The following is a 12,896-nucleotide window of genomic DNA, read 5'->3' as shown; positions in this document are numbered from 1 at the left end:
CAGGGATGTGGGTGCCCACTGGGGACCTGCAGATGCTCAGGGCATCCACACCCCTCTCCCAGGACATGCACACCCGGGACCAGCCTGGGTGAATCCAACTGCTCCTCTGCACACCCTGCAGGGCTGGAGCAAAGGTTTCCATCCTCCTGCACAGCTCAGCTCGCTGCAGGAGCCGGGGGCAGCCCACGGAAGGTGCACACAAACACAAACACAACAAAAAACACACAGAGATACAACAAATCTCCCATGTAGAAAAACCACAATACACAGCAGCGATTCCAGCCCTGAGCAGCACGGGGCTGAGGGTAATCAGGAGTCCTCAGAGCTCAGGGCCAGCGGTGACAGGTTGTGTTTACAGCACGGAGCTGTCCCAGATTAACCACGGCACAGCCAAGGCTGGAGCAGAGCACGGAGCCTCCCGAGGGGGCTGTGCTGGGGAGCAGCTGAACCCTCAGTGGAGCAAAGCTGTGCACATCAAAGCTGAGCCTTCAAAGGAAATATCCCCTTTTTCCCAAAGGAAATATGCCCACGGCCTGCCCTGCCAGCCTGGAGCTGCACTGAGGCACCGGGGCTGGCTCCCTCCTGCTCCTCCTCTCCATCCTGCCCCAGCACGAAGCTGCTGAGCTCCCCTTGCTGGGGCAGCAGCAGAGGAGACACCACTGCACACCCAGAGTGAACCAGGAGATGCCACCCTGCTCTGAACTCTGCCAGAAAGTTCCATCCCCCTGATTAACACAGGAGCCATCACCCCTGCTAATGCAAAGAAGCTCATTAGCACTTCCCAGGGAGAAAAGGCTCATCCTTAATTTTTTTTATTTATGGTTCTTCTCCTTTCAGGTCCAATTAGTACAAAAATCTTCCCTTGCCCAGCCCTGCAGAGCTCAGGGCTGGGAGGACCGGGCTGGGCAGCCCCAGGGAGCCCGGTGTCACTGGGGACAGGGACACAGTGGCCCTTTGGCTTCTCTGCTTCCCCTCCCATCACTCAGCTGTCACGACAGGACACAAGTCCCACTGGCTGCACAGCTTGAATTTCTGTCGAGGTTTCTGCAGCCTTGCCAAAATTACAAGAAGAGGCAGCTCCTTCCGTGGCACTGAGAAAACTGGGATTCACAGCCCTGAGCACTGACCCTGCTCTTTTCCAGGAGCCCCTTTCCCACAAAACACAAACGTGTGAAGTCAGGACGGCACCCATGGGCTGCCCAGAGAGCTGCTCTGCCCTCACCTGTGGGGATCTGCGGGGAGAGACCCCCCCAGGCAGAGGCACCTGCCAGACAAGCCCTGGGCACAGCTCAGGGAGGGCACTGGTGAATCGTGGTCTGGCAATGAAACCTTGAAGGTGACACCTGTGACACTGAAGGCAGAGCGGGGATTGTCCCCCAGCCTGGGGGGAGCAGCTCAGGAGCTCAGGCAGGGTTCTGCTCTGCCAGGAGCAGGACCCCTCACCCAGCACTGCACCCCCACCCAAACCCTCAGCTCGGGGACACCCTGGCCCTGTCCCAGCTGAACTGGGAAAGCTGGAATTACCCCCAGGAGATAAAGATGCTCCCCCAGCAAACCAAATTTTCCTGGGACAGAACACTGAGGACTCAGCACCTCCAAAGCTCGAAGACAACAGGTGCCATTTTGATGCCTTTTGTAGAATTGCAATCACCTTTATTTCCCCAGCATCAGTGCTTTGTTTTCCAAACACATTCAGATCAACATCCCTCTTTGTTTAAGAGATGATAATAAACAAACAAGTCGCGGGAGGTTCTCCCTCACATAAAACAGTAGGAGGGAACAAACCTCAGGGGCCATTAGGAATAGTAATGCCAGATTAATTTTGAATGGATTTCTATTCATTTACATCCTCTCTGGCCTATGTAATCCATTAGCCATAGCTTGGGTGCATCCAATGTTTTGACATCCCAGAAAATGAGCCCTGGATCCTGGATCCCACCGGCACCAGTGGATGGGGAGAGGGGGAAGCTGGGCTGGTGCCCCCAGCACGGCTCCATCCCATGGCAGAACACTTACAGGGACCAGATGGCATCAGGGAGAGAGGAGATGGTCCCCAGGACAGTGTCAGGAGCTGGGCAGCTCCATCTCTGTGGGTTCCTGAGCCAGGATGGGACGCGGCAGTGCCCAGACGAGGTCGTGTGTGCGCAGGAGCGCAGCTGCCACAGGCGCCGGCCTTGGGGAGCTCCCTGGAGCCAGCGAGGCTCCGAGTGCGGCACAAACCCTGCCAAAAACCCCACAAGAAACCCCCTGTGCTCGCTCAGCACCTCTCACAGAGCACCAAGAGAACCCCAGCGACGCTTCCCACCGCAAACCCCGCCTGCTTCAGCCAGCAAAGCCCCGCCAAACTGCGGGGAGCAGAGAGCAGCAGCCGTGATACCACAGTCCCGTGATTAAAAAGACACAAATTAAAACCAGCAGAAGCCTCCGGTGTTGCCACCCCAGAGCATCGTCTGCACGGCAAGAGGGACGATTACCAAACAGGATTATCCTGGTGGGAACGGAGAGGCACATCAAAAAACTATTTCCATGTCCCCCTAAAATTATGAATGCCTTACAAGGATGGGAATAATGAGTTCTAGGGCATAGACATGATCTCCCCCACTGTATAATCTGCCCATTTCAGAGCCATGTAGATCTAGCAGCTCTATTAGAGGAGTAAATTAACCCTAATTTGATTGCTTCTCAGTAACAGTCATTTCAGCACTCTGATCAATAAGTCACAGGGTTTTATGGCTGCTCTCTCTATCAATCACTGCAATCAGTAATAAAATGCTTTTATTTGAAGAACACCTGAAACACTGTGTAATTAACTTTTGTATAAAATTACAGACCCAAATTTACCCATTCCACCTGCAGCAGCTCCCAGCCTCGCTCGGCGTGGAACGTCCCTTCCTTCCTTGGGGCTTTCTGAGCTGTCCTTCACCCCTTCCCAATGTCACTGCACCAGTTATTACTCACACCCCAGCCAAGCAGCGGGTTACAAGAGACACTCATCTCCCAGAAACCCTCCAAGAAAAGTGAAATTCCGAGATCCTGCTGGAAAAAGGCACTTGGGAAGACTCAACACTGGTGTGTGGCATCACCAGCAGCTCTTCACAGCACCCAAACGGAGCCAAACCCATGGCAGAGAGAGATGGCACAGCCCCAGGATGTACTCACGTGTTCCTGCCTGCCAAAGGATGCTCTGGGCACTCTGGGGATTGCAGGGCATGACGTGATCCCCTTTCTTCCCCACACTCCACCTGTTATTCCCTGTGAGGAGCAGCTTCCCACCGGCCTCACTGGAGCTGCACAGCTCCTCCCAGCATCGGGATGCTCCAGCTGCTCCCAACCACACTGAGACCTCAGAGATCCCTCAGCACAACACATCCCCACACCAGCACCCCAAAGCTGTGCTCAGGAGATTCTTCCAGGGCATTCTGGTTTAGATCAGTTTTAGTTTTGTTGTTTCAAGAAAAAAAAAAGAACAACTCTTAAAAAACACCGAAACTGCCTTAGGGAAATGTTTTCATGGGCAGATGTCAGGCCTCAGTTGTTACAGGAATTATCCCCAGGCTCCTGGGCAGAGGCCACTCTCCTCCATCCCTGTGCAAAGCTTTAACCAAGATGCTGCTGCTGTCACACCCCGAGCACCCTGAGGCTGGCCAGGTTTAAGTCCTGGGAGCAACATTTAGTTACTCCTCTGCAAAATCCATCACTCACCTGCCAGAGCCCCGGGAAGGGCCAGGGAGCCCCCCAGGCACTTACCCTGAAGTCGATTCCCACCGTGGAGATGAAGCTGCCGGCGAGGAAGGCGCCGTCCTTGAAGCGCACCAGCAAGCAGGTCTTACCGACCCCCGAGTCGCCCACCAGCATCACCTGCAGGGAGGGAGGGAGGCAGGGAGGGGTGTGAGGCTCCAGGTTTTGGGAATGCAGCCCCCCTGCAGCCATCACCCCGCTCCATCACAGCGGGAGCTTGGGGGAAGAAGCACATCCAAGAGCAATGTCCCCTCAGGGGAGGGTGGGGGAGACCCACAAGGGGATTATTCCCCACCCGTGTCACCAGGCTGGGGGACACCTTCCCCTGACAGGCACCTAACAGGTCCCTCGTGGGGGAACAAACCCCCTGAAAACCGAGAGTGGCTCCAGCACACCCACAAAACACCCCAGCGCCCGTGGGGGGACTTCAGAGGGTCCCCAGCCGTGAGTGCCAGCTCCAGGGGTGCACCCTGCCCTCGCCTCCAGTGGGACCCACACCTGCCCATGGAGACCCTCCCAGTCCTCCATGGATGCCAAGGGAGCAGCTCCCGGTGCCACCTGCCTCAGTTTCCCCACCCTGGAGCCGCCCTGGGCACAGACAGGGCAGGCAGCTCCGTGCCATGAAGCAACCACGGCAGAGCAGAGGCTGCTCCCAAATGCAGCTCCCCAAAACCTCTCCCCACACCGAGAGCCCCGCTGCCCCCCGGGGCACTGACCCTGCTCCCCTCGCTGGGATGGCACCGAGAAATCCGGGACCAGGGAGCCAGGCTGTGCCAGCTCCTTCCACACCTGCCGGGACAGGTTCCCTCTCTGCCATCAGCCTTCCACGAGCCATTAACCCGTGACAGGATTTAAATGGCTTCACTGCAGGGACCGTCCTGGGTCACACCGAACCCTCCCAGGAGCTGCCAGAAGTGGCAAATGCCACCCCCCTGTGCAGCTCAGCCCCGGCTGCAGGCACAGCTCGTTTTGGCACTGCCAAGGAGGGCAGGACCTGCCCACGGTGCCCCACACCCCCAGCAGGGCCCTGGCACACTGGAGTCCCACAGGAGCAGCAGGCACCGAGCCCTGGCACAGCGGGGTGAGGGCAGCCAGAGCCCACGGGAGTATCAGCGTGAAGCCAAGGGAAGGGGGAAAAAACGTCATTTTAGTACAAAATACTGATTTTAAAAAAAATTTCCTGATATTGGTTTGGAATAGGTGACCCTCAAGAGCAGCTTCTCCCCACTCAGCACCAGCAAAGCCTCAGCAGGGCATGCAGAGTGCCCAGGGCCAGGATCCAGCCCTGTGTCACTGCATCAGGCAGAGATCAGGAGCCTCAGGAGAGGGGAAGGGAAGGAGAAAGTTTAATAAACCAGGTTTTTACTGGATACAAAGCAATTTCTGTCTGCCACTGGTTCAAAATCAGCCAAACCATTAGCAGATGTTTTGCCTACTCGGTGCATTTGGGCTTATCTGAGACCCATTTGGCCACCCTCGTGCCATGGGGACGATCCCTCGGGACAGCCCCAGCCTGGGCAGGCAGAGCTGAGCTCCAGGAGCCAAGGACCAGTGCAAACACAGAGTGGCTCCATTTTAGGGAAGCTGTTGAACCATTAATGCAGCTGTATCAGGACCAACCACCTACTGAAGCAACCAAACACATCTCTGGAACATCCCTCTGCAACCCCACATCCCAAACCTCAGCATCTCCTACCCCACATCCCAAACCTCAGCATCTCCTACCCCACATCCCAAACCTCAGCACCTCCTACCCCACATCCCAAACCTCAGCATCTCCTACCCCACATCCCAAACCTCAGCATCTCCTACCCCACATCCCAAATCTCAGCACTACGACTGCCACAGGCACCGAGCTCCCAACACCACACACCAAGGTGGGACTTGCCACAGCAAACCCACGTTCTCCAGGCTCAATCCCCGGGCTTGGCTACCGAGATCCGTGTTAGAAACACAGAGGGGTTTCACCGACTCGTGGCCTCAGACGAAATCACTAAATGAGCCCCAAAATCGCTACGTGAGCCCTAAAATCATCAAATGAGCTCCAAGCTGCGCTTGTGTCAGGTCGCATGATGAAGTGGGGAGGAAGCAAATCTGTTTGCTCTGTGACTCGCTCGCCAGGATCTGAAGCAGCGAGGAGAAGCCATCTGAGCCCCAAAGGCTGGGGAACATCTCAGCAGCAGCCCGAGCACGTTCCATGCCCCTCGAGGGCTGCCATCACCCTGCTCACAGCCCCGGGTTTCTGCAGGTGAACAAGGACCCGGGAGGTTACGGCAACTCCCCGGAGCAGCCTTTGGCCGTCACTTGCACAAGTCCCGCAGCAGCAGCCCCCGCTGAGCGAGACCCCGACCGGGCGGCTGCGGAGACAGCAGGGATCCAGGCAAGCAGGGATGCAGGGATGCAGGGATGAAGGGATGAAGGGATGCAGGGATGCAGGGATGAAGGGATGAAGGGATGCAGGGATGCAGGGATGCAGGGATGAAGGGATGCAGGGATGCAGGGATGCTCGCCCGGTCCTGGCCCCCGGGAACTTCGGGGACGCCACATCCGATCCGGCACCCGCCTGACCCCGCACTCCCGCAGCCCTGCCCGGTCCCGCACCTTGAAGGCGAGGTCGTAGAACTCCCCGCTGCTGCTCAGCGAGGGCCGCCGCCGCGCCGCCGTTGCGGGGCAGCTCGGGGGCGGCGGCGGCGGCGGCGCTTCCCCGGGGAGCGGCGGCGGCTCGGCCGGAGCTCTGTGCGGCGGGAGGCAGCGCGGCGGAGGGTGCGGCACCGCCGCCCTTGCTGCGAGCCGCCTTCTTGCGCGACATCCCGGGGCCGGCACCGCGGCCGCGCCGGGCGCTGGGGGCGCGGGAGCCGCCGCCGCCGCCCGCGCCGGCCCCGCCCCGCCCCGCCCCATAGCCAATGGGAGCGCGCGGAGGGCGGGAGGGGGCGTGGCCTCAGCGCTGGCTCCGCCCCGCAGCGCCGGCACCGGGAGGAGCGGGAGGGACCGGGCGGCACCGGGGGGAACCGGGGGGCACCGGGGGGCACCGGGGGGAGCGGGCACGGCGAGAAACAGGTGCGGGGAGGGTCTGTACCCGCCTGAAGGGGGTACACTCACCGCGGTGCCCGCTCCCCGCGCAGCCTCTGCGCAGCCCGGCCGCGAGGCGCGGTACCGCGGGGGCACCGGGAGGCGCCTCCGGTGGGTCTGCAGGAGCGGAGGGAACCTCGCAGGCCGGGGAGCAGCGAGGGGTGCCCCACGGCAACGCCGCACACGGCAGCCCCGCAGCCCGGTTTGAGTCCATCCCGCTCGGGGTTGCCGCAGGCACGGGATGCGGGGCAGACACCGGCCCGCCGCCCCGGCAGCATCCCGCGGAGGTGTGAGCGTGGAACCGGGTCCAGGCCACGGGCGGATGGAGCGTGGGCTGCGGGACCGGGAGCACGGGTTCCCCCAGTGTGTCTCAGCAACTGGTTTCAGTGAGCAACACTTGGTTCTCTCTCTGCTCGCCAATGTCACCTGAGGTCTCCCTGCTACAATAAATGTCCTCGGCTGTGTGATGTGATCCGGCAGCACGGCCTCAGCCTGGCTGGGAAGGGAGGCCTGGACAGGCACAGCGAAGGAGGAGTGTGGAATAAATCACTGTCAGAAGCCGGGCAGGCACATGGTGAAGATGGAATAAGTGACAACGCTGGCACAGGGAGTGACAGCTGACACGGCAGGGATCAGCATCCCAGAGAGCCTGGGGCCAGCGCCACAGCTCAGGTGACACCGTGGTGATGCTCAGGGGCACGCTCACTGTGGGCATGGATGAGATTTTCCCTTTGGGAGCATTTCAATCTATGGTAAATCCCTGTTTAAGGGCCCTGAAGTACCCTGTGGGGAGAAGGAGGAGCAGGCAGCAGGGTTCTGATGGATTTGACCATGGACAAGGGAGAAGGGCCAGGTCAGGAGCTCCTGTGACAGCTCCTGGGTGAGATCCTCCTTCTACCATGCCAAGTCTCGGGCATGGGCACGGCTGTCACAGGCTCCAGGGAATGCTGAGGAGCTCTGGGTCTGCAGCGCTCCTCCGACACAGCTGAGGCTGAAGGAAAAGCTGTCATGGTGGAGGCTCATCATCCCACTCCCCTCGATTCCGACAATCCAGCCGGGAGATGGAGGAGCTGCCTCGGCAGAGCAGACTGGATGCCACGGTTCTGCACTGTAATCTGATTTTCCAGGACAGCTGCAGTCAATAGAGGCTGAGGCCTCGGAACAAAGTGCAGTGCAGGTTTTTAACCAGTCCCTGGGCCACGGCCGTGGTGTGGCTTTTCCTGGTGGTACCCGCTGGGAGGAAGGGGGTGCACAGCCCCGGCTCCCCGCACCTCCCACTGCTCAAGGACTTTGTCCCTCTGCCATCCCCAGTCGAAGAGGATGGAAATCTCCATCAGCAGCCCCGTGTTCCGGAGCAAACAAAGCCAGCTGTTCATCGCCGCCGCATCAGGGCAACGCCGGAGGAGATGGCTCCATACGGCCGGCGGCAGCTCCCAGATCCTGTACCAAAGGTCGTGTGCTCCACTGGCTGAGCCCCAAACCTGAGCCTCAGCAGAGCTCAGAGCACCGCGGCCAGGAGCATCTCCAGCAAGTTTCTCTCCCGGAGGAAAGGCGTGTGCGGAGACACAGCCTGCTCAGAATCGCAGTCACGCCTGGAGATGTTGCTCCTCATATATTTACAGGAACTAATCAGATAACGGCAGCTGAACTAAGGGGGATATATTTGCTAAAAATAGCTTAATGGAACAACAGACGCCTGGAGATACGGCGTGCCTCGGGGGAGCAGGGCTGCAGCACCTGGCAGGGCTCTGAGCGGGGCTAGCCGGGACTCCGAGCCGTCTACATAAATGTAAATTTGTTCTTAAAGGCAGAAAAGCAGCTTGTCCCCATCAGGGTGGTCAGCCCAAGAGGGCCAGTGTGCTGCTGTAGAAGTGTGAGCACGGAGAGGCAGATGGTGCCACCAGTGCCACCTGTGCCAGCAGCCATGGGGATGGCACCTGCCTTTAGCTCAGCCACCCCCGCCAGGGAACAGAGCTCTGCACAGGGCTGGAGACACCAGGAGCCCACCCGGGGCCGAGCGCCGTGCTCTGCCCAGCTGCTCTGCACAAACACTGCGCCTCAGCGCTTTAAATCTGCCTGTTTTCTTTGGCATGGAACTTCGCAGGGCTCCGAGTGCCAGAAGTTCCATGCCGTGTTCGGAGCCAAGCAAGATATTTCGGTGCGAGGCCATCCCTCCCTCCCTCCTCCCGCTGCTCCAGGTTGTTCCAGAGCTGGCTCGTGCCACAGCTGCCCCCACGCTCCCCAACCTGGGCTGCTCCATGCCCGGGCCTGGCCGGGATCAATCCATCCCTGCCTCTCCCAGCAGCCTGCCCAGCCTGCTCCCTCCTGCTGGTCGCAGCTCCTGGCGCCGGCTCGGAGGGAGCAGAGCCGTCTCTCCAGCAGGCAGGCTGCAAGGACGAGCTATTCCCATCAGGCACGATGTCAGCTGTGCCAGCTTGGATGATATTCATCTTCCTTGCATGGTGACTGCAGGAAGAGTGGTGCAGGCTCTTTCCATGCGCTGCTGGTGGTGCCTCTGCTGTCACCTGCTGCAGTGCCACCAGCCGAGGTTTGGGGGCTTCTCTGTCTGCGCTGGCTGCTGGTGAAGCTTTGCCTCAAATCCTGGGGTCACTTTTGGGCCCTTCACGACGTGGAGGGGCTGGAGCGTGTCCAGGGAAGGGACCGGGGCTGGGAAAGGGGCTGGAGCACCAGAAGAAGCTGAGGGAGCTGGGAAAGGGCTGGAGAATTCCTGAGGGAGCTGGGAAAGGGCTGGAGAATTCCTGAGGGAGCTGGGAAAGGGCTGGAGAATTCCTGAGGGAGCTGGGAAGGGGCTGGAGAATTCCTGAGGGAGCTGGGAAAGGGGCTCAGCCTGGAGAAAAGGAGGCTCAGGGGCATTTCTGGCTCTGCACAAGTCCCTGCCAGGAGGGGACAGCCGGGGGTTCGGGCTGTGCTCCCAGGGAACAGGGACAGGAGGAGAGGGAACGGCCTCAGGCTGGGCCAGGGGAGGCTCAGGATGGATATTGGGAACAATTCCTTCATGGAAAGGACTGTCCAGGCCTGGCACAGCTGCCCAGGGCAGGGGTGGAGTCCCCATCCCTGGAGGGATTGAACAGCCCTGTGGATGTGGCACTGCCTGGGGACAGGGGGCCGTGGTGGCTTTGGCAGTGCTGAGGAATATCTGGACTGGGTGGACTTCAGAGGCCTTTTCCAACCTAAACCATTCTGTGACTCTCCCAGTCACGTGTAACTCTGCCAGCTCTGCTCCAGGTCCTTTGCCAAGGGCACGCACAGCTTTGGCTCCAGAGTGGCTGGAGGGGAAGAGCCTGGAGGCAGTGGGCATCACCTGGGTGGGAGGTGTGGGGGGCCGGCTGGGGTCTCCTGGGGCTGCCAGGCAAACACAGAGAGCTCAGTTTCACGCCACAGAGGAGCAGATATCCCCAGGAGACATCAGACAGAGGGGCCAGCCCTGCTGCAGCCAGCACATCCCCACGGAGGGGCACGGGGAAGCAGAGGGAGGTGCACAAGGCACGAGACACGGCTGGAGATGGATCCCAGCTCCCTGCCAGGGTGGGAGAGGGCTCTGCTGCCTTGGGAAGGGCCCAGCCCACGCAGCACTGAGCAGGCACCGTTCCCTCCCTCGCCAGTTATTGTTCTTCCCTTCCCATCGCTCACTTACCTCTGAACACTTCAATCTCTTCGCCCTTGTCAGTGTCGCTGGCTTTTAATTGAAATTCCTCAGACATCTCCTCATCAGCGCAGCCCATCAGTGAGTTTTGTGTGGGAAGTCATTGTTTTCCTTCTGCAGCTGTGAAAGTTAAATTCCAGCGTTTTGCTCGGAGACTGCTTTTGTCTCTTCCCTTTCTTACACTGCCAAGCCCAATCTTACAATTGCAACCTCTTTCCTTTGTCTGAATATTTCATTTTCCATCTCTCCTCTGCAGAATCCCTCTGGTTCCATCTCAGGCTCCTCCACTTCTCTGGCCCATCCTGAGGGGCAGCTCCCACCTGTGGCTCCCTCCAGCCATTTCCAACGTTTTCCTTGCAGAGCACTCGGGAGGTTTGGAGAGCCCAGCCTGTTCCTAACTCTTTATTTCTTGGTGTACAAATCCGTGAGAGCAGCATCCAGCTCCCCAGGAGGGTCTGGACACTGTGGAGCTGGGCAGACACTGAGGTTTCAGCACGTGCAGAGCCTGAGCCCACCAAAGTGCCCCGTTCTCCCTCTCCAAAAGGCAAAGGTGGACAATGAAAACGCCTTTCCCAGCACACTCAACCCCAGCAGTGTTGAAGAGGAAGACCCACACTGGCGTGGGCAGCAGGAGGATGGGCTGGTGGGGTCTCTGCCCCAGTGCCAAGCCAGGGGGACTCAGTGGAGCAGAGCTTTCCTGTAACTCTTGGCACGTCCCCATGAGCATCCCCAGGGAACATCGGTGCTGCCCTGGGCCCCCACTGCCCCCTCCCACCCACAGGAGGGTGATTGTGCCGGGTCCTAATGAGCCTGCACTGGGCTCAGGCCAGGAAATTAATTTTCCTTGTGCCAACACCGACACGAGCCAAGGTTTCAGGAGCAGAGTGCAGGGAAGTCCCCAGCTCAGCAGTCACCCACAAGAACTTTGAGACAGGATGAGGAGCTGGATGTTCAAAAGGCCTTTGAAACAGAGGGAGGGCAGAGCAAATGCCCAGCCTCCCTAATATGAGATATTTTCAGGCTATTTTGTATATTTTAGATGCTTTTCAGACATGCCTCAGCAGCATCAAATATTTTAGGAATATCTCAGCTTGGAAATATCTGAGGCATTTTGTAGATGTACACAAACACATCTTAAGACAGGGAAGGGTTAGACTGTGGTTGTGGTTTCACAGCAAGGGTGTAAATGTCACAGGTGCCTCTGGTATCTGTGCACACTTGGCCATTTCCATCCCAGAACCATTGACACCAGCCAGATCACGGCTGGAGCACCAACCCAACCAGTGTCCCTGAGCCTGGCACTGCCTGGAGCCACCACAGCAGAGCCCAAGGAGCTGGAACAAATAAATCCCTGAAAAAACTCATCTTTGGAAATTAGTTTGGCACCACAGAGCTCAAGAGCTCCCACGGGCCAGCCCTGGGATGTGAGCAGCGCCCTGGGCCCTTGTAAAACAATAAACAGTGGTAATGAGCAGCATGGAAATGTGCAGAGGCTCGTAAAGCTGCTGCTCTGGAGAATAAGTCACCCCAAGAGCTGGGAAGAAGCTGCCGATGGATCAAGGGGATGTGTGGCTGCCCTGCTGTGGCTGAGGGTTTGTCCTTGGGCACATCCCGAGGGAGGAAAAGCAGACCCAGCTCCTGAGAGAGCTGTGGGAGCCGCTGATGAGGAGCTGGGCTCCCCCTCACCACGGGACACACAAATGAGTGCCCGCAGTGTGCCCAGACGTTCTTCAGCACAAATTAGGCAGGTGGCTGATGAGACATAGGTGGGATCCATCAGCCTCGGGATCAATGGCTTTTGTCCTTCTGCTGTGACACACCCGAGGTGACATTCCCGGTCTGAGGGTGAGCCAGGCGCCGCTCCATGTAATTAACAATCTGGGTGATGACGATGATGATGTAGCTCCAAGTTTTAAGGCCGTTCATTGCTGTTTACCCAGGAAGGATGGACATTTCCTCTTAGCAAAAATCTAGTGAGCTTGGGCAATTAGTTTTTATTCCAAAATGACAATGTGCGAGCAGCACGGCCAGGCGCTTCCAGGCACTCGGAGCTCTGAAGGGCAATCAGCTCCTAATTCCTAATTATGCCTGCTGTGATCAGCGGGAAGCTGTTCCCCGTGTCCTTTAAAGACCGTGCGGATGTGGCACTTGGGGACGTGGGTGGCATCGGCTCTGCTGGGGGATGCTCTTAGGTGCTTTTAGAGAGCTTTTCCAACCCAGCGGAGCCTGCGGGCTCATCCCGGCCCCTCTCGGGTCTCTCTGTCCCGGTTCGGCTCTCTCTGTCCCGGTTCGGGTCTCTCTGTCCCGGTTCGGGTCTCTCTGTCCCGGTTCGGCTCTCTCTGTCCCGGTTCGACTCTCTCTGTCCCGGCTCCTCTCGGGTCTCTCTGTCCCGGCTCCTCTCGGGGTTCTGTCCCGGCTCCTCTCG

The 12,896-nt window shown here is 58.8% G+C and overlaps 1 protein-coding gene across 1 annotated transcript in view; it reads right to left on the bottom strand.

Annotated features, from left to right (window-relative positions):
- RAB26 (RAB26, member RAS oncogene family) overlaps positions 1-6,560 on the bottom strand; it is a 25,681-nt gene extending 19,121 nt beyond the window's left edge. Inside the window, 3 exon segments of the mRNA XM_015642709.2 lie at positions 3,748-3,858; positions 6,340-6,388; positions 6,390-6,560. Coding sequence (XP_015498195.2) covers positions 3,748-3,858; positions 6,340-6,388; positions 6,390-6,547 — 318 coding nt within the window. The 5' untranslated portion in view covers positions 6,548-6,560.
- Between the last annotated feature and the right edge of the window lie 6,336 nt (positions 6,561-12,896).

The sequence above is a fragment of the Parus major genome, chromosome 14, assembly GCF_001522545.3.
Source record: "Parus major isolate Abel chromosome 14, Parus_major1.1, whole genome shotgun sequence".
Classification (NCBI taxonomy): Eukaryota; Metazoa; Chordata; class Aves; order Passeriformes; family Paridae; genus Parus; species Parus major.
This window is presented reverse-complemented; position numbering and strand designations above follow the sequence as displayed.